This window comes from Sipha flava, unplaced genomic scaffold (assembly GCF_003268045.1).
Source record: "Sipha flava isolate LNK unplaced genomic scaffold, YSA_version1 228_pilon_pilon, whole genome shotgun sequence".
In the NCBI taxonomy this organism is placed as follows: domain Eukaryota; kingdom Metazoa; phylum Arthropoda; class Insecta; order Hemiptera; family Aphididae; genus Sipha; species Sipha flava.
In genome coordinates, this window is record NW_020272864.1 from 207058 (window position 1) to 231732 (window position 24675).

General features: G+C 30.3%; 2 protein-coding genes across 3 annotated transcripts; both read left to right on the forward strand.

Annotated features, from left to right (window-relative positions):
- Nucleotides 1–1012: 1012 nt before the first annotated feature.
- Nucleotides 1013–6671, forward strand: LOC112683497 (cytochrome P450 4C1-like). Of its 2 annotated transcripts, XM_025554547.1 has the most exons (11): nucleotides 1013–1490; nucleotides 2364–2470; nucleotides 2767–2857; nucleotides 2935–3123; nucleotides 3238–3307; nucleotides 3832–3958; nucleotides 4851–4920; nucleotides 5009–5190; nucleotides 5246–5414; nucleotides 5870–6049; nucleotides 6339–6671. In XM_025554547.1, exons 1-11 carry the CDS (start codon nucleotides 1304–1306, stop codon nucleotides 6494–6496), a joined length of 1530 nt encoding a protein of 509 aa, XP_025410332.1. In that variant the 5' UTR covers nucleotides 1013–1303; the 3' UTR covers nucleotides 6497–6671. The 2 variants fall into 2 exon arrangements, with proteins under 2 accessions (XP_025410332.1, XP_025410333.1); XM_025554548.1 differs by lacking the exon at nucleotides 1013–1490 and having other exon boundaries at nucleotides 2385–2470; nucleotides 2781–2857.
- A 4167-nt stretch (nucleotides 6672–10838) lies between these two features.
- On the forward strand, nucleotides 10839–24332 carry LOC112683496 (cytochrome P450 4V2-like). The gene is made up of 11 exons (XM_025554546.1): nucleotides 10839–11025; nucleotides 18130–18236; nucleotides 18864–18954; nucleotides 19029–19217; nucleotides 21785–21854; nucleotides 22297–22423; nucleotides 22738–22807; nucleotides 22896–23077; nucleotides 23133–23301; nucleotides 23713–23892; nucleotides 23965–24332. The coding sequence occupies exons 1-11, from the start codon at nucleotides 10839–10841 to the stop codon at nucleotides 24120–24122; spliced, it is 1530 nt and encodes a 509-aa protein (XP_025410331.1). The 3' UTR covers nucleotides 24123–24332.
- Nucleotides 24333–24675: the final 343 nt, after the last annotated feature.

The following is a 24675-nucleotide window of genomic DNA, read 5'->3' on the forward strand; positions in this document are numbered from 1 at the left end:
GACGTTTAATGCCGAGTATGTAAAAAAAAAAACGGTAAATTCGCTCAAGACGACCATCCGGCGTTGATGTGCTGAACTCCGTAATGTTTTAATGTAAAAATTCATGGTCATAAGTTATTTTATATATTGAATCTTAATAATTATAAGAACCAATCTACAACCAATCTACCCTTTATTTGTAATATTAAGATCTACGGTAGAATATATTCAAAAGGACTAGAAAACCTTCCCTGAATATCTTATATTTAACTGGTCACTCCTGACCACGTTACAACACTTTAATTTTAAATTTAAAAATCGAATATAGCAAAATCATTTACCCATCCCTGTATCTCATCGTCCATTTTTAAACTCATCTTTACCACTCCTCGTTTAATAATAAGCAACAAGTATACTTTTAATGGTTTTCATTTAAATTGAACCCGATGTTTGTCATCGTATTCCCATTTTCCTTATGTTTTCACGTCCCCCCGTGAATATACGTTTGTAAGTAACAAACCGATATAGCTCGCAGAACACAAGGCGAAAGGGGAAATAATTTCTAATCATCATATAGATCGAATGTATTAAAAATATTGAAGTAATTTTTTTTCTTTAAAAATCTCGTCCCACCGATTGTTTGAGATTCCAATTCATGCACTACAATTTTATCGTATCGCCATCGCCGTGAAACTAAACGATGAGCACAGCCCGAGCTGTGTAATTTGTATTTCCTTATTAGATGACGAACACGAATAATGCAACTGGTGCATCATACCCAATGCATTTCGTTAAATGTCTGTGTACGTTCAGCTGTGGGAGCAGGCGGGAGGCGGAAGGATGTAATTTATCTTATGTAGATCAATAAACCAACATATTTATAATTATATTTTACACTAGGTATTGAACTGCGTTGCAACTGTTAATAGGTTGTTTTCGGAGTCAGGTTATCGTTTACCCGATAACAGGGGTGGGTAGACTGGTTCCAATTTTGTGACCAATTCAGTGTTGTAAACCGAACGGCAACAGTACGCGTACACAAAAATCGTATGAAGGTTCTGGCCTCGATCGCACAACACTTTCGCCGGTAACCGGATTCGGACGAAACGTGCGGTGTACACTCTTTCCACTCACGACCGCTACGAGTTGTCGACATGGGCGACGCGAACCGAAACGACTCCCTGTTCGACGTCGGCAGTTGAACTTGTCACGTACCTGCACGTTCGAACACCTCCATCCGTCGACTTTTGCGAGTGCACTTGCATCGTTCTCGATCTGTACCGCGGCGTGATTTTTTTAGGCGAAAAAAAACAGGGTGGAAAAAATGATCGAGTCGATCATTTACAGCCTCGTGTTGGCTCCGTGCGTGGCTTTTGTCTCGTACTTGGTGTACTCACGGCTGCAGAAGCCGTTGGAATACCGGCAGATCTCATCGCACGTCCCGTCCGCTACGAAAACTTTCTGGAGCGAAGTTCAACTCTCGTGGAACTTGGCGATGAAATCTCCTAAAGGTACGATACGATACGCCGAAATGGTAATCCCAACGTTATTTTTTTTTTTTTCCAAATGACTCGGGTGACAACGGAAACTGCGCGTAACACGATGATTATGTTATTATAATGTTTTATTGCACGTAAAATACAATGTCTTGCAGCACATAAGTTTTCGGCGAATTTATATTTCTCTCTTTAGTTAATAAAAAACATACCAATTGTCATAAAATATACCTAGGCCAGTAATAATTACAAAATCGAGACGATTTACGATATTTTATTGCTGAATGATGAACCGAAAATTTGCTAAATTAGCTTCGAATTCAAAATACATATAAGCAAACACAGATATTAATTTTTCATATTTTGAATATTTCGAGATTTTTCTACACATGATTTACATATTTCTTTATAGCTAACATATTTCTTGTAAACTTTAAAAAAATGTCTCTAATATAATGATATATTATAAAATATTTATATATACATATTTTCAACCAAATGTTTATCACTACAAGCCTTTAAAAGTGATTACATGAAATTATCGATGGCATAATATCTTATACAGTAAATTATTTATGTAAAAATGTTATTGTACTTACTACTGATTATGAACAATGTTTGGAAAACTCCAACATTGCTTTTATTCATAATGACATTTAAAACCAAAAAAAACGAATCAATGTTTATATAATTGACGTAATAATCATTTTTCAAATCAATATCAAAATATACGAGTATATCTAAAAGGTATAAAGTGATATTTACTTATTTTTAACAAATTGTGTGACTTAATAATTAAGTATAGTTCAAAATATCATAAAATCAAAGTTTTCTTAATTTATCATTATTTGTTTTTTTTAATCGTGGTATATCTTGTTTTGTATGTAGAACTATTACCAACCTTCACTAAAATAATCAAAGATTACGGCCCAGTAGTTCATTTTAACCTTTCCGGACGGTCATACGTTTTTCTTACCGACCCAGAAGATATAAAAGTAAGTATTTGAACTTTCAAAGCAATTCAATAATACAATTAGCAAGGGTTGAAGTAAGAATATTTTTTTTATATAAATTGACGATGCATTAACCGAAAATTTTTAAGTACAATTCCAATTAATATTATCATTGTTGATCTACTGGAATAGCTTAAAAGTTTCACCGAATTGGCAAGACCGGCGAGAGGGTGGGGTTGGGAGGGCTAGAGCCCCGGAGCTCGTACATCCGAGAGTGCCCGTTGACTCATCCTATATAATAAATTATATTTACTTAAAAGTATATATATATTAAACAGATTCTCTTATCCAGTTCAGAACATTCTTACAAAGGTCCCGAGTATGACATGTTGAGACCTTGGCTAAACGACGGCCTATTATTAAGCTCTGGTAAGTTAATTACGGTTTAACTGAACAATTGCATACATCAGATGATACTAATAGTCATTACCATTACCCTTGTTCAGGTCCGAAATGGCAAAAGCGCCGAAAACTCCTCACAAATACTTTTTACTTCAAAACACTAGACATGTACAACAAATCATTAAATAAGCACGCCCAGGTCTTGGTGAAAAAATTGTTGGAAGCGTCTGCAGACGATACAGAAATCTCTGTTATGGAATATGTAACACTATGTTCTTTGGACATGATTTGTGGTAATTTATGATTGTTACTAATCCATTGATCATGCGGTCGTATAATTAAAGTAACCACAAAGCGTGATTTTTATAATTGTGTATTTTAACGTATTTTAAAATTTTTATTTTTAGAAACAATTATGGGGACTGAAATGAATGCCCAGGAAGGTAAATCTGTTCAGTACGTTCATTCTATTAAAAGGTAAGTTCAAATAGTTTAGAATTTAGAATTTAGTCCTCGGTAAATTGCTACAAACTTTTTTAATTTCAAACACATACAAAACTACATTTTATATTTTAATGAATTTCCAAAATAAAAACTATTATATTGACAATTATATTCTAATTTAGTATCTATTTCTAAACATTTATGTATCATTGCGTATTTAAAAGAGTTTTTCATATTATATACTTTATATAGAAATAATTGGATTGATATAACCCATATAATTTAACTAGGATCATCCTTTTAAATTGAATAGTACCAGATTAATGCATTCCTTTTATCAATTTTAAATTATACAAGACCAAATTCATATATTTCATTTGTATAATTATCCTACACAAATAAGAATTTTAAAAGTATTTTAATAGATAATTTTGGTAGCGAACAATTATTTTTTCAACATAAAAAATTCGAAAAATCTGACTCATATATAATTGGAAAAAAAAATTTAAATATAATCTACAAATCATGGTGATTTCTAATTTTAAATGGTTTTTAAGTGCTTGTAGATCAGTGATCGATCGAATTTTTCAATTCTGGCTGTGGAATGATTTTGTTTTCAAAATCAGTAAATGTGGTCAAACATTTTACAGTTCAATCAAAGTGCTGCATGACTTTACCGATAAAGTTTGTATACATATTTATAATTTTTTTACTATGACAAAAATCAGCGACATTTTTAAAATAGTTTTATTTTTTATCTTTCATTACACCAACAGGTTTTTTCTTTTTAATGCAATAGCGTATTTGAGGGAAGATAAGTAGGCAATAAGGACATTTCCCACACCCCCGAGGCTTTTATTTTATTTTTAATGTTTTGCGGAAATTATGATTGTAAGTTAAATTTTATTATTATGACTATTTATTACTATCATGCATTTCCACCAAATACACCAAATACAAATATATTATCTATAGTTATAATCAACAATAAATATTTTGTGCTAATAGCTTATTTTTATTGTACTTTATAGTTTATAGTTGGTTCTATCTGAGTTTCGAATTGGTTAAAATATTTTACGTTTTTAGAATAGTGAACGTTTTGACGATAATATGTTAAATTCCAATGTACAGATGTTGTCCGTCCATCCCCTTAAAAAATTATTCCAAATATGCCTCTATAGACATGTATCTAATTTATTAAAATTTCCCATACATTTGTATTTCGTCGCTGTTGAAGATAGTTTATCAATTAATCAGTAATTATCATGTCTCAACATTTAATATGGAATTTATTAAATAGTTTTTTTTAAACAAAGCCTCATTTGAAATTATCTGATTTATAAACATAAATATTAAAAAAATTACGTTAATAATTCATTTACAATTATTGCTAATAACAATGTAAATCACATCTACATCAAAAAGTCTATATTCGATTAAAAAAGTAATTATCATTAAAGTTTGAAATATGAACTGTGTAAATAGCTCAAAAAATGTTAAAACAACTAAATTAAATATTAGTATTGCCACTTTTATGTAATATTTTATGTCATCTTCAATATTAATATTTTACTAGGTCATCGAAAATAAAAAAACACTTTTAAAAAATGAAAACAACTCAAATATAACGCACGACAAAAATGTTGGTTCGTATAAATATATTGATTTACATTTCGATCCTAGTATAGAACTAACAATCGAATGATGTTATAAATATTCGTTTTATCCTTATAGGAAGGATGCAAAAGAAATCATTTCTGGATTTAATTTTAAACATAATGGAAGATAATCCCGACCAGTTAACCGACAAAGACATACGAGAAGAAGTGGACACGTTTTTATTCGAAGGCCACGACACGACTTCTATTTCAATAACAATGACTTTGGTATTGTTAGGAATGCACCCAGATATACAGGTAAGGTATTGTGTATTATTCACGCGCCGCTGTTTACATACGAAACTGATCCTAGGACAGAGCCAGGGATGAGCTCCGAAGCATTTTCGAAGACTCTGACCGAGACGTAACGATGGAAGACTTGAACTCGATGAAATACTTAGAGGCAATCATCAAAGAATCGCTTCGACTGTATCCAAGCGTGCCAGGATTTACCAGAGAACTTCAAACTACATTGAAGCTAAGTAAGTATTTTATGAATAAGTTATATAAATTATATTTACACGGCTCGGGCAAAGTTTGAGTCAATTCGTAAGAATGACAATGATTGAATACGATGTAACAGAAAGTAATATTGATACTTCTACAATTCTTAAAATGTTTATTTCTGTAAATTTATCGTTCGAGCAAGACATAAAAAATTAATTATCAATTATAACTAGATCATGAAAATATTACTTTATTGTTGAGTCGAAATTCCAAAGATATACATACTACGACTCAATAAAATATTGGTGAATTCGGTCGGAATGTCGCTTAAATTTATATCATTTAAATATATAAATAGCAATATAATATATATTAATTTTGATTATAATCATTCATAAATTTAATAATTAATTTATAACAATGTCTATGATTCTATATAAAATGTTTAAATGTAATTTTTTTATCTTTCATTTATTTTTTATTTTTTTAGAGAACTACAGTATTCCTCCCATGACAACCGTTGCAATTTATCCTTATATTCTACATAGAATCGAAACATTATATCCAAATCCTGAAGAATTTGTTCCTGAAAGATTTTTAGATGTAGATAATAAATCAAAATTTTTATTTGGATATTTGCCTTTCAGCGCTGGCGTGAGAAACTGCATTGGTAATTTATTTTTATTACTATACAGATATGAACTTATTTTGAACACAACAAAAATATATACACGCATTTCTGTTAAAAAAAAAACGGTTTCTAACGTTTTTAATAACTCATACTTTTACACATTGGTAATTTTAATGTTTAAAAAATTATTCACTATTTATTTTTAAATATTTAATTTAAATAATGTGTAAGCTTAGATTAACATTCCTTATCTGTACGATGAAATAAATCATAATATTTGATTAATGTACGTATGTATAAGTTAATTTAAAATTTATTTTTGTTTTAGGACAAAAGTATGCAATGAATCAAATGAAAACAGTCATATCGACCATTCTACGTAGGTCTAAACTCGAAACATTGGGAAGTAAAGATGACATTTCGATTAGTACGCAATTAATCATTAGAATAGAATCACTTCCAAAAATGAAATTCTTTAGAATTTAACTTTTATACGACCATGTTAGTAAATTCACTAATCGGTCTCAGAAGTCCTACTCAAAACGAGTTTAACGACGAGTTCCTCCTTTGTTGTTATTCAGCTTCAAATAGATGTTGTTTTAAAATAATAACTATATGCTAGTCAAAATATCTAATAAAATAAAATATAAACTTTGAAAAAAAAAAATGTGTTAAGAAAATATTTTATTCTCTGAAACATAAAATAACAGTGGAACACATATACACTAACTGCTTATTTAAAAAGGTACATTATATCTAAATATAATAGATTCTACGACCAGTATTTATAGTATAAATATGGGCGTAGTCTCCTGACGTGTCGAAATGAGCCGAGGTGAGTACGTGTTTAAACAAACGTCGCATCTCTTGGTTCTTTCGAAAGGCCTTGGAAGTAATGAACTAAACGCTTTTATACGAATATATGCTAATATAAGCTAATATTGCATATTACGAAGACTCGATTATATGTTTAAAATATTCTAAAATATTATTTAAAACATTTTAATTAATTATATAAAAAAAAAAAAAAAATGCAAACACCATTTATGATGTTTTGAATAGTAACGATAAACATATAACCACTCAAGAAATCCTTGAACAAGTAGATACATTTAATTACGAAGTACGCAATATTTTTGTAAAATATTTGTGTATAATTAAAAATGCAATAATGAAAGACTTACATCATTAATTACGTATTACAAATTAAGTATTCCTAGGAGTGCAACATGTTATTCATTTATGTGAATCCAGTTTTGTAATATACATGCATATTATAAATTGATAAATTAAACTAATGATGGAATAAAGCCAGAAACAATGTACACAATACTTTTGTAAAATAGTAGTATTTAACTTAAAACGCAACAATGGAACATCATTAAGTTAAAAGAAAAACATTAAAGAACCGCTCTAATTGTATTCTTCTTTGTCAGTCATTATGAGAAAACTTTTAATCCTATACAACTAAAGTAAGAAAAATGTGTGATAAAATCACTTGCCTTACGACAACTCACTTTAGTATCGGACAATTTACCAGCCAAATATAGTTTTAATATTTCTGCATCATTATTATTATATATATATATATATATGTAAATATGTTATATGTTATATGTTATATAAATATGTTCCCCCCCCCCCCCCCAACGAAAACACCAGTCGGCAGTCGAACTTGTTTCATTATAGCCTAGAAGGACCTAATTTTACTTATGAAAAACAAATATTACATATTTTGTAATACAGTGTGTATACGAATAAAATGTATACAACTACTTATTATACAATATAAAATATTATATATATAATTAAACTGTCAATTTTAAGAACGTGCGACACTGACACATATTAAACATTATACGTATGTTAAAAAGTAAAAATACGACTATATATAGTTAATTATACTACATACGAGTACATTGAGTAAAAAGATTGTAGTAGGCATTTTTCATATTATTCACCCCTCCTCCCCTTGATTTTCATCTTTGATACATCCTTGCCGTCGTCTCACCCGAAGTTAGTGAAAGGCAACCCAACGAGCACGAAACGTTTTCAAGCAACTACTCGGGCCCTCATCATATTATCGTCTCAACCATCGATAACAAAAACATTGGTAATCTATAGGGAACGGATTTTATTGTAATAAAAAAATCAAAATATGTATATAAATATGTACTTATTTTTAATGAAATATGTAAAAAAAAAATTAAAATATCTAATAACAAAAAAAATAACATAAAAAACAATATATATAAAAAAAAATTATCTCTTATCTAATTCTTAAAACAATGTGAAACTACATATTCTCTAAGATTTAAAAATGTAAAATGGCGGCAATTTGGACGTAAAATGTTTTTGTATTGACTGAATGAACGTTCCACATCGACTGACGTAATGCTAGCATACTTCATATTAATTATATCGAATGGTGGAGTTCGACATCTAATAATTCTGTTGGATTTAGTCCTTGGAGTATATCTCTAATTATTTTTAAATTTTTCAGTCCTTAATTTTTTTCTATCACATTTTTACAGTTTTCTCTAACTACATTTTCTATGTGACCTTGACATTTTTTTTAATTTCTTTTGCGATTCTTCAACAATGCATAAACTTTCTGATAAGGGCATATTTCGAGTTTCCAGTTGTTTTATAGTATGAATCAAAAAAACCAAAATTAGCAGAAATGTATGTTAAATTATTTTTTAAATTATTATTTTCCATCAAATTAATTGCTTTATCGATAGCGGTGGCAGTTTCAGTATTTAGACTTGAAATTATATTTTTAATTTTTTCAAAATGTTCACAATAATACAGAGCGGCTTCTAACTACGTACCCCATCTCGTTAAAATAGGCTCTGGAGTTAAATTGAGATCAGGGTACAATTCTTTAAATTTTAAAACTAGACTTGGTGCTTTAAGAAATATTTTCTTAACCGTTGCTATTAATTGGTCTACGTCAGGGTAACTTGATCTTATTGTTTCTGCCACCCGATGAAAACCATGTGCTAAACAAGTGACATGTATTAGTTTAGGGAAAAATGCATTCAGAACATTACTTGCTTTACACATATACGGAGCGGCTTCGGACAAAATTTTACTATTTTACAAAAAAAAAACAACAAAATTTCGATGTAGGTTCAAAGAAAAAAACAGCTACGATACAAATAATTACATTAGATCAGTAACTAAACATACACCGAAGACTGAAGAGTGAAACCGTAACATTGAATAAACACGTTATCTACCCACTTGTCCACGGTGTATAAAGTACGTAAGTTCATTTATATAATGTAGATAATGTTTATCGTATTTTACCACTTCCTTATTTTATACTTACATCGTCCGGTATTTCCAAGATCGACAAAAAATGTAAATAAGTACGTAAATGCCATTTAGATAACGTATAATGTTTGGTCGTCGGAAATCGATGAAAAAATCAAAAATTACTATAATATGTACAAAATATGTACTTATTTACCAAATATGTAAAAATATGTATTTATACCAAAATATGTAAAAATATGTAAAATAAATTTGGGTTTATTTTAATTAGAATTTATCAGATTAAAAATATCTCATTTCAATAAAAATATGTATTTACAATAAAATCCGTTCCCTAGTAATCTACATCCCGTCAAACTTGATTAACTCTTCATTAAACATTTTAAAGGTGTAACAAATATTTCACCCATTGGCTCACACTGAGTAAAAATCATGTTCGATTCTCTACACAACGCCAACAATTGTCCAAATTCTCCATGGCTTTCCGATAATGGCTTCATTGCTACTATTCCAAATTCACTTATTTATAGCCTCGGTGTGATACGTCTGGACCCATGTGTTCCTGACGAGGACCTTCGGGAAGGTCTTGAGTGCCGCTATAAAGTTGTCGAATTTCATCGCATTAATATCAAACGTGACAAACAATGGTTCCCACAAAACTCGTCGGATTTAAATTTCTATCATCTAAACTCCCTGAAAATCATTGTATTTTCAAAGTTAAAAAATGAAATATTTGAACCTTTTACTTTTAACAAAAATTTTAAATCTGCATTAAACTTCTCCGTATACACAATACACTACATAAAAGTTACGATGTGGTTAAGAAAATGTCTCAACCATTACGGCATTCCTATGAAAAAATGAAAAAGGTTATCACATGGAGAATCAAATCTGCGGAATGTCCTATTTAAACGATCGGCGTTTACGAAGACTATTTTTGATATTAGTGCAACAAAAAAAAAAAAAATGTTCACTCTATAAGAAGTGTAAAAATAATGTATTAAATTAATCTAATATCAGTCTAATCAATCATACGTTATATAGCGTTTTATATAATGACTAAATCGTATACTTTGCCCGTAATATATACAAATAAATATACACATACAAATACAAGAAAAATTAATGAACATTGTAAAACGCAATAGACAATCGGCTGAAATATTTTAATTATCGCCGAGAACGGATCAAACAAATGTGTCTATGTGCGATCGACATTATTGGCGCTTGATACACCGAGAGGTTATCGTTTACGACCAGAGAAAAAATTAAACGCGTGCGTAGGACTGCACCCGCCAATGTCATCGTGAAACACACGGTACGGACGGGAACGCGAATGTGATTGCAGCAACCGAACTCCGGTCAACTTCAGTGGCGATTACATCGCGTCGCCGACGCATCGAGTAACAGTCGTTGTCGACACACGGACGTTTTGAAATACATATCCTTTGCGATCCGTTTGTGCATTGTTTTATCGTTCTTATTATTAACGTTTCGTATTTAAAAACCTTTACAAAACCTGTGAAAAAAAAATCAATACGAAAAAATGTTGGAGTTAAATTTTTACGAACTTCTATTGGTTTCAATAATAACTCTCGTATCGTTCGTTGTTTATTCTCGGCTTCGGAAACCGCTAGAATACCGGCAGCTCTCGTCGCACGTTCCGTCTGTTACAAAATCTATATGGAGTGAAATGCAATTTTCGTGGAACATAGCGATGACCAAACCCAAAGGTATTTTTATTAAAAATAAGCACAGTAGACTTTTTTTATGCACGTCAAAAAATCGAATTGATTGCGATTTAAAGGAACCCGGAATAATAATTCGTCGTATATATAAATAAGCATAATATAGGCACGGTAAATAAACAAATGGGAAAAATTAAAACTTATAAATCACTAGTGTAAATTATCCGATAACGGCACATTATGTTCTCGGAAAAAGGAAATTTTAAACATTTTTTTTATGAAAAAACTATTTAAAAATCTTACTTCCTCGCTTAAGAGAACTTTATAACAAATAAGAAGTTATAATTTAAGCTCTTAGGTTTCTTTGTTTATGTCAAAAAACTGTTATCTTTTGCGAGCAACTCGAAGACGTTTGAAACAAAAACCCACAAAATCCCCATTGAAATGTTTAAATAATACTTGACGTGAACCTAATGCAGAATAGGTTGAACGTTTTCACAATCATTTGCTGTAAGTCTTTTAACCTCACCAAGACATTATCACTAATGTGTGTTTAAAGAGCACATTGAAAATTTCTTGGCTACTCTTTCTCCACTTTATCTTACACCTAACCTTTTTCGTCTGGTGAAATTCATCACTAAATAATATAATATCGTTTCAAGAAATATACCACTTTCGATCTTGCTCCAGGAAAAGTTAACTAAACATTTAAAGTTTTATATTACAAGTAAAACAGCATGTAAATTTGTCTGTGTTGCATTGTTAAATCTAATAATTATAAATATACTTGTTTTGTTAGCTAAAATTTTCATTAGAAAGAAAATAATCAAAAAAACAATTAATTTTGCAGTGATTTAAATTGTAACTATTGAAAAATATTCAAATGATTGATATTTGAGAATCATAATTTAAAAAAATATGTGCGTAAATGAGATAGTATAGTTTTCATTCGTATTTCCAATAAAAATTAAATTGAATATTATTAATAAAATTGGATAGAATGATCATTACTTATGAAATTCAAAATAAAATAAAATTGTAATTTTATTTATATATTAAACTATTATAATAATAAATCTACTAGACTGAGCCTATACACGTTTAAGTATTATAATATTTTTAAACATTTATTATTAACGTTATTTCTAACTATAGACGTATAGTACACGTTGATATTTCTTATAAAAATTCAAACCACTATTATAATTGAAATTACGTAAATTTTTCGTTATTTATGAAATTCAAAATAAAATAAAAACAATAAAGCAGGGCTTAAATCAAAATAATATATATATATATATATATATATATATATATATATATATAGTTTACCATTATGGGACATTTAAACGTTATAAGCAATTGAGCGTTTAACAATATAATGATAATGAATATAATAATAATGAATCTATTAATTTGACACATTAACGAAGTGATGCTAGGGAATGTATAAAATAACTAGTTAAAGTATAAATTATATACATTACCTACAGGGTTTAGTTATTTTATAAATTATCTAGTTTCTATCTAGTTATCTATCTTTAACGATAATTTTTCTTTGTAATTCTCATAACTCATAACTTATGAACGAAGCAATCATATTTGTTGTACAACAATAATAAAATGCACATACCACTTGAAACATGTAACTATTGTCAATTTATAACTTATTTATGGTGTATTACTAACGTTTCATTGGTGTTCGCCGAAATTGTTTTTGATGAGGCAGGTTCATACGGGTTCCGCGCCGACAACATTCGACGTAATTCAGAAAGCATATTGACACATATATGTCTTATGGCTGGAGGTCATTCTGTTAAGGCCCCCATACACGATCAGTTTGCGCAAGCATTTTGATCGTGTATGGAATGGATTGAGTAGTTGCGCAACTGTTTGAAACCAAGTTTGAGGTTTTCGGTCGAGTCCGAAATATTTTGTGCAACGCTCGATGATTGATAAGCGGTTTGAACGTGTATGTCAGTGTTTGACAAGCGTCAGTGGTGGAAATATCATATTGTGTTGTTTAAAATTGTTCGAAGTAAATTTAAAGTTCCGAATTTTATTTATTTATTTTTATTGTTTTTACTTTTTTAAGTGTTAACTAAAATCTTAATATTTATTATTATTATTTATTTTAATAATATAAATATATAATACAGTTATTAGTATGGGAACTAAAAATGACGAAGACAGAGAATTCCGGTGTGAATTTTTCTTACTTTACCAAGAATTACCAGAATTGTGGAAAGTAAAAAGTGAAGTGTATAAAAACAGAAATAAGAAGGATGCAGCATATGATAAAATGGTAGAATGAATCACCGCTTACAAGATATCTTAAAGTGGCCAACAATCTTTGTTCGGCCGATATTGGTGTCCTCATGACTGTAGTGTTTTTTTCTATTAAAGGTGTAGCCATTTCTAGTAATTCTCCAAACGTAACAGCATCCATTCGAAGATAGTTTTTGTAGTCAACTATTGAACTTAGTTTGAGTTCTGATACTAAACGGTCATGACCAAATTCTACCCTCTTCTTTAGCCATTCGTTCGTCCATATTCTCTGCTTTCTTTTTCGTTTTTCTTTTTTCTTTTCGGTCAAACAGGCAATGATTATCGCGGCGCAAGCAATTTCTGTGTCGGACATTATGTCTACGTAATATACAAAAACGTACTGAGGACTGAGGTTCACACAAACCGCTTGACCGTGTATGTACGTGTGTTTGCACAACCATGTTTTTGCGCGAACATAGTGGTTGCGCAAACTGATCGTGTATGGGGGCCTTTAATTTGTACGACACCGAAAATGTTACCATGACGTCATCAGCGTTTAATGTAATGCGTGCGCGTGTGTGTGCCCGTCGGCCTGTGGGGACCGGTTCCCGGAAATTGACGATTATACGAACGTTAAGTCGGTCCCACACGACTTGTGTACCGGCGAATGATCGTCAATCGTGACTCTACGGAGTAGTGTTTTGTAGGTGTTTAATCGTCAGGCACGACGATTAATTTTACTCGCCGAGTCGCTCGGTGTCCGACACAACACGAGTGACTCGTGCTGATAAGAAACTTAATATTGGATTTTTCCTCGAAATAGACTATTATTTATTGTTAATATCACACGAGTTAAGGCTTGTTCAGACTATGCCAGTAATTTTTAGTCAAGTGGCGAGTATTCTAGTAACTAATCGTGTATGAACAGATCGATTTAGTCGAGTAGTTTAGTAAAGCAATTCGGTTCAGTCAATCCGTTCTATTCTATTTTTTCGGTCGAGTAGTTAAGTAGTTGGTAAATCACTTACCACTCGACTAAATTACTGGCATAGTCTGAACTAGCCTTTAATAACACGAGTCGCGTGGGAGCATTGGCGATGACGAGCAAAGTGTACGCAATTGACGAACAATCGGCGAGCACACGAGTCGTGTAGGATCAACATAATTACAAGCATCGTACAAACTTGGCAAGTACACTCGCCGAGTGTACGCTCGCTAAGTACACGAGTCGTGTGGGACCGGCTTTATAGGAGGCGTAATCGCGTCGGCTTGTTACCTATTAGTAGTAACATTAGGTATTCCTCGTTAACGTGCACGAGATCCGGTTTTGTGGCCAAGGCCTTATCGCCCGCGCACCTTCTATTAACGCGAGGCGTTACTCAAAAGGCGCGGTCGAACGAACCCCAAGGTGTGACCAAGGAGCCCGGGTCGTCATATGGACCACCAGCACCGATATTTCGCCCGTACCCTTTCAAGCCGCGGACACGAGAACCGCGTTGGGACCCGCGGTTTCCACTGGGTGTTGTGGTTTTGTTACTATCTCGCGCTGTGCCACTGCCACCACGTTTCAGCCGAGGTAGGCTCCTCAACCTTGAGGGCACCGGATCCGGAGCGGCTAGCCCGGACCGGCGTGCGGTGGGGCTCCCCCTCCCGTGGTACCGACTACAAGTTTTTAGTTGACGTCGGTGGGTCAACCCGGGGTTTTTTGGCCCCTTCCACTGTTCTAGCTTCCCGAGCCGGCTAGTGGTGGGCCTCTCGTTCACGTACAGTCTATTCCAAATAAGTCTGGAAAAATGTACCACGAAAACGCGTCCGGTTTCGCGCAGGTATGTCACGTGATCTAACGGTGGCGAGCGTTGTTGTCGACGATTCAATTGTATACAGCCCGACTGTATTTTCTAAACCATCACCATTTCGCTTGCCTACGACTAGTTGACCACGTACTCCGCGTATACACTAATTTAACCTGCATTCGGCGTGTTTTTATTTGTTTCATTCAAATTATAATTATAATTATAATTTAAATTAATTTATTCCGCAGCTGCTTGAATCATTATTATTTTAACACTCTATATACACGGCGAGGAGTTCTGGCCGCCGACCGATCACGACGCATGCCGAATCCGTAGCCAACCACAGCGGACCTGCATACGCGATTTTTTCCAGACTTATTCGGAATAGACTATTGTCATATTATTTACTAAAATTGTTTATTTTTTAAAAGAGTTACCTACAGTGAAATCCTCGTCTCCTCGTATCTAATACCCAATCGACGTTGATATTCTTATGTCAACTGTATTCAGTAGAAACAAGGCATATACATGTACCGATGTATCTGCATGTAATGTAGATACTCTGTAGGTCAGTTTATACATTTTTCTTTAGCGCCAAGGCTCAGACGAAACAGATTAAAAACTTATCATCGACTATCTGTCATAACGTATGATCGATTGTTAATTATAAATCTGTAGATGTTTGTGCATATGAAATTTAAAATCGTAGATCTTTGCTTTTTTTTTTTTACATTACAAGTGTAGATGTATAAAACGTTTTATAAATAATAAATAATGTACGTTTTAATCAAAAATAACGCAATAAATAATATAGATTAGTATTGGAATTTGCAATTTATCAGCACTATAATTGTAATTATGCATACCGCTTTTTTAATATCCTTATAAATGATAGATTTAAAAAGAGAACATAAACTCATAATTTTATTTCTGCTCTTTATATATCAACAAACAAGTTATAAATTTTAAGACGTGATCTTAGACATAAGACATCATAATTTATTAATTAAATATATATATGTATAAATATATACAGATCTCTCTAATTAGCACCTTTGAAATTGTGGAAATATCAAAACCGATTGTCAACGATTTTGAGTTACCATTTTTTCCTCAATATAAAACCAAAACAGTAGACAAAATATGCCGTAAACTATTCCATATTTCACAGACTTAACTTCGTGTTAATCTAGTTCTAAATTAAATTTCCATCATTAACTAATTAACAGAATAATGTGATTACCATCATACTAATATTTTATAATTTAACGTAACAACATTTGACGAAATTGTAGTGGGCCGGTCTGCAAGAGAACGACACAATACACCGTTGACGAATAAATACTTGAACGGTTCACGTCTGTGATGTAGAGTTGTTGGAAGGTGTTTATACGACAAAACACGATAGTTTAAAGTTATACAGATATGTATAATAATGAATAAAATAAAATACATATAATATGTGGTTAATACAAATAAGATAGTAATTTATAATTGAAAGTGTGAGGACAGAGTATTTAAGCTCTGCCCGAGAATAATAAAGATTGGCTCTCAGAGCTGGCGGGCTTCACGACGGTGCAGTAAGCGGAGTAATTAGTTAACACTAGTTTAAATCATTCTACTATTCTAAATGTATAGGTAAATGGATACCGTATTTATAAGCAGCCATTTAGGATAAGAGTAAGGTCGATGGGGATTATGACGGATGTGAACAAGGAAGCTTGTTTCTGTGATATTAAAAATAGGCTCTGTTCCGTGGGAACTGCATATCAATACGAGTAGGTATTGATATTGGTTTCCGTTTCGATTTTGCCACATTAGTATCAATACATGATTGCTACCCAATGGTTTACTACAAAATGTTGGAATTCAATCTCTTCAATATCATGGTTTCCGATAATAGTTATATTTACGGTTACAAAAACCACTGGAATATCGACGGTACTCCTCGCACTTTCCATCTGCAACAATGGCAATAAAAAGCTCTCGATGTAAAAAAACAATAACAGTAATAACAATCAATCATTACCACCGCGTTCTGTCCTCGGAATTCACGTCCGGAGATCAATGTGCATAGTAAACATCAACCTCAGCGCGACTACTATCCAACGGGTTGTCGTATTTTGCTCCACAATTTGTACGGAAAATACGTGATTAAAAAGACATAATGAATAGTGGTAGTCGTCCGCAAAATGTACCAAGATATAAAAAAATGTTCACGTATAGTAAAACGCCTACAAATCGATTTTGGCCATCTTCACTATGGACGATAACGAATTTTAATTTGTGATTAGTATCACGTTTAATTGATCATGCAGAACATTGCCAACAGTGGCAATATTTACGCAGTCATCATTTGTGGTATAAACATATTGTTCAAATATTGACGAGACAGTAATTTATAATAAAAATAAATACAATTTACACACGCATAATACAATACACACGTGACTTGGATGGTAATTTTTTAAATGCAGTTTCATAACTACACTTGTTTTGGTCATAAACAATAAATAAAACTCCCAGAAATATTCTAGGAAAATACTAATGGTAGCAAGTCAGGGTTCATTTGCATATTGATTATTATTATTATTATTATTATTATTGCCGAAAACATGATGCCCAAAGCCCCCAACCGGTAACTAGGAGAAAAGTATCTAGACCGATGGAATTGAAACAATCTACTTCAACTCACATAATAAGACTACACTTAAATCGGACCGTTTCTATTGTATTCAAATCAATAAAAAATACGAAAACCGAGAAATCATGTAAATAGCAATAATCAAGCAAATTAATTTCACCTTAGGATATTATTATTCTCACAGTAACATAGGTGTTTATGTCGTATGAATCGTACTACTCAGCTACAAAGATAATTCTTCTATATCTTTAATATATACTTTATCCCTGATTGAAACGAAAAAACATTGCGAATAGCGTTGAACGACTTTACTATAGGGTTCTAGATTAATATATTGTTCATTGATTTCTTGCCATCAAACACCATAAACAATATTTTTGTTTTCGATTGATTAATAATTGTTTTCTCAATCACTCTAATCACTAAATAATTTTAAAAATTTAGATTTACTACCATTTTTTATGGAGCTAAAAAATCAAAACGGTCTAGTAGTGCATTTCAACATTGCAGGGGAAGCGTGCGTTATGCTAAATGATCCTGATGACTTAAAAGTAAGTACAAAATAATATTTTAACATTAATACCATAACAAAAATAATAATCTGTATTATACCTGAATACATTTCAAATATTATGTGAAACTATAAAAGTCTACTTGGCACACCGTCATCAGTTGTATTGGTATTTTTTTATAAAGCAGACAAACAGTAATATTAATTAATCCCTATGCATCCAAAAGCATACGATGTTATAGTTCTAATCTGAACTTCAATAATGTGGTACATAATAATTTATATAAATTAATTCCATTATTTCATCTTTTCTAACTTACATTATTAGATGTATTTAATTTGTTTCTATACTTTTTTTCTTCTTCGCCTTTCTTCCAACTATTGGGGTGAAATACCATTAATACCATTTAATTTATTTCTATCATAGTGGAAAACTCGCCGTCACGCGTTTTTTTTTCCATAAAAAGAGGAAAATATTAAATTTATATTTTAGAATATATTTAATCGTTGACCTTATACCGTAGTGCATCTAGATGAAAATGCATAATACTTAATAAAAAATGCAACTTTACGTTAACTTATTTTTTTTTTTTTTTGTGAGAGCGCTAGACATTTTAAACAATAAAAATTTTAGTAACATTAACAGTGCATTATTTATTTACAACAGATTCTATTATCCAGTACAAAACATATAAACAAAAGCAAAGACTATCAACTTCTAAAACCTTGGTTAAACGAAGGACTTTTATTGAGCTCAGGTTAGTATATACGGATATATCTAGAGGATACGATTTATGCGTACAATATCAATTAACAAAACAATGTTATGTAGGTTCAAAATGGCAGAGCCGTCGAAAGCTTCTTACTAATACTTTTCACTTCAAAACCCTAGACATGTACAATGTTTCCATAAATAAACATTCGCAGGTGTTGGCGAGAAAATTGTTGGAAGCGTCCGCGGGCGACAAAGAAATAGACATTATGAATTACATAACGCTGTGTTCATTAGACATGATTTGTGGTAATTAATAATTTTAAAGTATTATTCAAATTATCTAATGCATAACTGACACAAAAGTTATTTCATTTTTAGTTATATAGGCAACTACATTAACGGCAATAATTTTTAAACTAGCAAATTCTTTCGACTTGAATAATTCAATAACGTAATAAACTTGTGAATTATTAAATTATATGTTATATAATATGTTAATTACGTGTAATACAATCTTTATTAACAATCTACTTATATCTTAAAAATCGATAACATGGTCTAATTTAAATTTAGGTGACTAATGCTTACAGAGGAATCTATTTCGGTAAATGTTATCAAAAGAACGCGGATTTTTATGTAAATACATAATTTTATTAAATTTGAGTTTCTCAATTCTGATTAAAAATAAGCACACTTTATAAAACTCTGAATAATATCAGATTTTTTATTTTACATATTTTGATATAAATACAAATTTTAAAATATTTCACCAATATTTACATATCTTGTAAATATTTCACATTTTTATACCTAAACAGTTTTTATCTATATTAAAATTATTACATTGGAATTAAACTAAAGAAAAATTAAAGAAGTTATTTCATATCTTGATTAAGATACTGCAATCGCTATTAAAAAAAGCTTCTGATATTATGAAATATAATTACTTGAAAAATCATTTAGCATATATTTCCACAATTTTTTTTCCTTGGTTAAAGTAATAAAAAAAATTAGAAACATTAAATCTAACAATAATTGAAAATCTTCTGATAGTGGAAAATTCAGAAATCAAATTAAATGAAGTTCAAAGAGAATCTGGAATTATAATTAAAATATATTAAACTACGTACTCGGTAATAAAGTAGGTATAAAAAAATGTAAAACCATTAGATATATTCTTATGATTAAAATGAAAAATAAGACAAATAATATTGAAGTAACACCATCCGACATATGTGGTATGAAATAAGTCCTATTAACCTCATTCGATGTTTAATGAGCACACTACAATTACTATGAATTGACTTTCAAACCTAAACGCCGTACAGTGCCGTAAAAATTATAGGTGCAGGCAAGGGCGCCCATATAGGGGGAAAGGGAGGGACATTTCCCCTCCTGGAAAATATCAAAAATCTTGGAAAATTGTTTACTATGATCATAAAATATTTATTTAAATAGAATTTAAAAATTTAATTTAATACATATAAGAAAATCTATAATTTATTTATAAAAAATCTATTTATTTAGTTTGAAAAATCAGGTTATAAGCTAAAAATAACAATATGCTTTTTCGTTTCTATTCTATGGATAATTATCAACTCTTAAAATATTGTGTATTTCCAGAAATATGGTATGTATATGTGTGTGTGTACACAACCATAATATTTATACAATATTTGTAAATTATTATTTTAATGAATATAACTAATATTTTAAGTGTCCAATTTATATTATTAATTAAATAAAAATTTCAATAAATTGCTTTTATGGTAAATTAGTTAAATAATTATTATTTTATAGTCTTCTAGTTTGATATATATACTGTAATAGTACAATGTAAAATTGTAAACCCTTTCCTATATCGTGGGTCATACATATTTATGAATAGATTAATAAATTAAAATGTTGTCCCCCCCTTGAGAATTTTCCTATGGGCGCTATTGGGGCCTGCAGAGTCAAAGGGCCCATAGCAAATCGTAATTTTTTTTTTTTTAATTTGATTTAATTTGATTCATAATTATTGTATCATTATCTTGTATTTAATTTTATATAACAAAATGTAAAAATCTGGTCCGTTTTATTTGGAATTGTTTACCTCAGTGGTTCTCAAACTTTTTTTGTCCGCGGAGCCCTTATGCTTTCAAAAAGATCTACGGAGCCCCGAAAATCAGGAATTTACATTCAAGACAACGATAAGTATTAATATTCCGTACTTAGAAAAACGTACAGTTCAAAATTTCATTTTTTTTAAATTTCGGATTTTGTCATTTACCGTGAAAACTTTGGTCGTTTTACGTTGTGTTGATAGATTTACTCCATTTAATTTTGTGAAAATACCAGCCAAGTTATGAAGTCATGATAACCAAATTTTATCGGAAGTCTTACTTGTGAACAGAATTGGTGTCACTAAAACGTATTACTCGTTGCGCAATTCAGGTAATCGTACCAACGTTTTTCCTCGACGACTAAGAAATACGATAATATTTAAATTTAGATAATCAATACATGCCCACGGAGCCCCTAGACATCTTCCGCGGAGCCCTAGGGTTCCGCGGAGCACAGTTTGAGAACCGCTGGTTTACCTAAATATTGAAAAAAAATACTACTCTAGAGAAAGAGGGGCCCATGTACATTTGTCTGCACCTGGGTCTTTGATACTCTAATTATGCCGCACTACAAAACTTGAAAATCTCCAAATGTACTTTGTATCCAGTGTTGCGCAAAGACAACTTAAAATTTATCAAATTTAAAATAATTAAAACCCGTACCCGAATTATCAGATATATATTTAAATTAAAATTTAACAAAAAAACAATTATATCTAATTAATAATATATTATGATTATGATTTTTATTTTTTGTTTTTGTTTAAGATACTATTATGGGTATTGAAGTAAATGCTCAAGAAGGTAAATCTATTGAATATGTCAAAGCAATTAAATGGTAATTTAAGACTGATTTTAATTCAATTTTTTACAAAAATAATAAATAATATATTATGGTAATAGACTGTCGAAATAAATATACAAAAGATAAAACAAAAACTGGGAATCTTAACATATTTCATGTTTTATAAATATTAAAACAAGATCAATGTTCAATTAATTTTTTTGAACTTATTATTTATACTACGTTTATAACTTTATTTGATAGATCGAAAAACTTTCTGTATATTATTTAAAAAATGAACACAAAGCATTCGAAATTTAGTCTATTAATTACCATATTATCAATATTGTTTAAAATGCTTGCCGATCAGTACCTGATTAACTGATCTGTTTTTACTAAGCTCTATTGTTTATAATTAACATATATCAAATATTTATAAAATATTGAATTTGAATTTATTAATATTCCTATGCATTTTAACTTATGTTATTTTAAGTGCTTGCAGATCAATTATTGATCGAATTTTCAAATTTTGGTTATGGAATGATTTCATATTCAAAATAAGTGGAAGTGGTCGAGATTTTTACAAATCACTAAAAGTGCTTCATGAATTTACCGATAACGTTAGTATACTTAGTATGTCTTTGAAATAATTATATTGTATAGCACTATCATACAAGCAATATTTTTCCTCCCTAAACTTCTTTATTGAATTAATACATTTTAACCATCAAACTATTCTTTTTCTTTATGAAGTCTACTCCTTATGATATAAAGCTCACAAAGTAAGTAATACTACATTATCGCAATTTTGAATATAACATATTATTTATCTAATTGTACGATTAAATCACAATTTATTTATTTCAAATCTTTCAATCATTCATTCAGTCACCATAATTTATGTAAAACCAATATAGTGTTTGTGTAATTTTAGGTAATTAAGATGAAAAAAGAGTCGTTTATCAATTCAAAAAGTCAAGATGAGCAGATTGAAACTAGTTCTAGTAAGTAAAATATTTTTTTTGATTTTCATCTTATCCATAAAAATGTATTACTTGTTTTGACAACCAAATATATTTTTTTTTTTTTCAGAAAAAATGCAAAAGAAATCATTTTTAGATATACTTCTTAACGTGTTGGAAGAAAATCCTGATCAAATGACTGAAAAGGACATTCGAGAAGAAGTGGATACTTTTCTTTTTGAAGGTCATGACACGGCCTCCATAACAATAACAATAACATTAATTTTTTTAGGGCTTAATCAGGACATACAAGTAAGATTATGTATACCTTACATGTGTTACAACTCTTAAAATATATCGATCAAAGGATAAAGCCAGGGAGGAAGTATTGGAAATATTTGGTGACTCGGACAGAGACGTGACGATGGATGACCTCAATTCCATGAAGTATTTAGAAGCAATCGTCAAAGAAACACTTCGACTTTATCCAAGTGTACCCATTTATACGAGAGAAATACAAACCACGTTAAACATCAGTAAGTTATTTAATTTACTTATAGTTTACTTGAATTGGTACTACTTATACAAGTGATGAATTACAACATAAATTTGTTTTAATCATAATAAATAATTATAATACATCAACAAATTATTTCAATTTCTTTTAATTACCAAAAATGCATTCAGTATATTTTTAAATGTTTTATTTCCGTACTCAATATTTCAGGGTGGTTTTTATAATTTATAAATATTTCAACAAATGGTTATTCAATCTTGCATTTCATGTTCTATTTTATTAAACGGTATTTAATTTATTATAATATCGTCGAATTATTACATCAACATTTACATTATGTATTTTTATTTAATTTAAAATAATAGGTTTATTGTCTCTGTGTAATAATCGTACATATTCTATGTACGATATTTTATCACTTTTTTTTCAGAGAACTATAGTATTCCGCCAATGACAACAGCATTCGTATTTCCTTATATTCTACATCGAAGCGACGATTTATATCCAAATCCTGAGGAATTTAATCCAGAACGATTTTTAAATGAAGATAATAAATCGAGAAACATATTTGGGTATTTACCGTTCAGTGCTGGTCCAAGAAACTGCATTGGTAATATTTTTAATCACATGATATTTATCATGTACGTGACCTACGAATTAATAACCTGACTATTGATTTTAGGACAAAAGTATGCTATGAATCAAATGAAAACAGTTATATCAACTATCCTACGGAAGTTGAAGTTCGAAACTATAGGAACAAAAGAAGACATAAAAATCAGTGCGCAAATAGTGATCAGATTAGATTCAGCTCCAAAAATTAAATTTCATAAACTGTAACCATATTTATACGATTACCCTTTTCGTTTTAATTTGGTTAAAAACGACATTATGTAAAATCGTATTGTGTCTAGAATTATTTTTAATTATATACATAGCACTCCATTAGAATTTCCTCATGTAATTAATTAAAATATAAATTATTATTATTATTATGATTATATGAATCACATAATTACACAACAAACGTAAAATGTGATAAAAAATATATTTCCATATGTATCCATTTGAAAATATTCTTAATACGTTATGATTAAATAACTTGCATCATTATATGTTATATGACCATGGGCGTTCTTACGGGGGAATATGGGGAATATATATTTTTTTTTTTAGGTAGGATGGATTTTCATGATTATTTGATATTTAATATTTTAATGAAAATTAAATAAATAAATATTTTTTTGACTTGATAATAATTTTCCATGTGAATATGCAATTGGTATACAAACAGTATTGGAACTTACCTAGATAAATTTATCTAGATACATTATCTAGATAGATTTTTTGTCATCTTTTATCTTATTCAGATCAATAACGATATGTTATTTAA

Bases quoted from the DNA above. Each gene is read 5' to 3' on its own strand.
- LOC112683497 (XM_025554547.1), top strand. From the start codon at position 1,304: ATGATCGAGTCGATCATTTACAGCCTCGTGTTGGCTCCGTGCGTGGCT. The intron at 3,124-3,237 runs GTAATTTATGAT...TTTTATTTTTAG, and splicing joins TTCTTTGGACATGATTTGTG to AAACAATTATGGGGACTGAA. The intron at 5,191-5,245 runs GTAAGGTATTGT...AACTGATCCTAG, and splicing joins GAATGCACCCAGATATACAG to GACAGAGCCAGGGATGAGCT.
- LOC112683496 (XM_025554546.1), top strand. From the start codon at position 10,839: ATGTTGGAGTTAAATTTTTACGAACTTCTATTGGTTTCAATAATAACT. The intron at 11,026-18,129 runs GTATTTTTATTA...TTAAAAATTTAG, and splicing joins AGCGATGACCAAACCCAAAG to ATTTACTACCATTTTTTATG. The intron at 22,424-22,737 runs GTTAGTATACTT...GTGTAATTTTAG, and splicing joins TTCATGAATTTACCGATAAC to GTAATTAAGATGAAAAAAGA.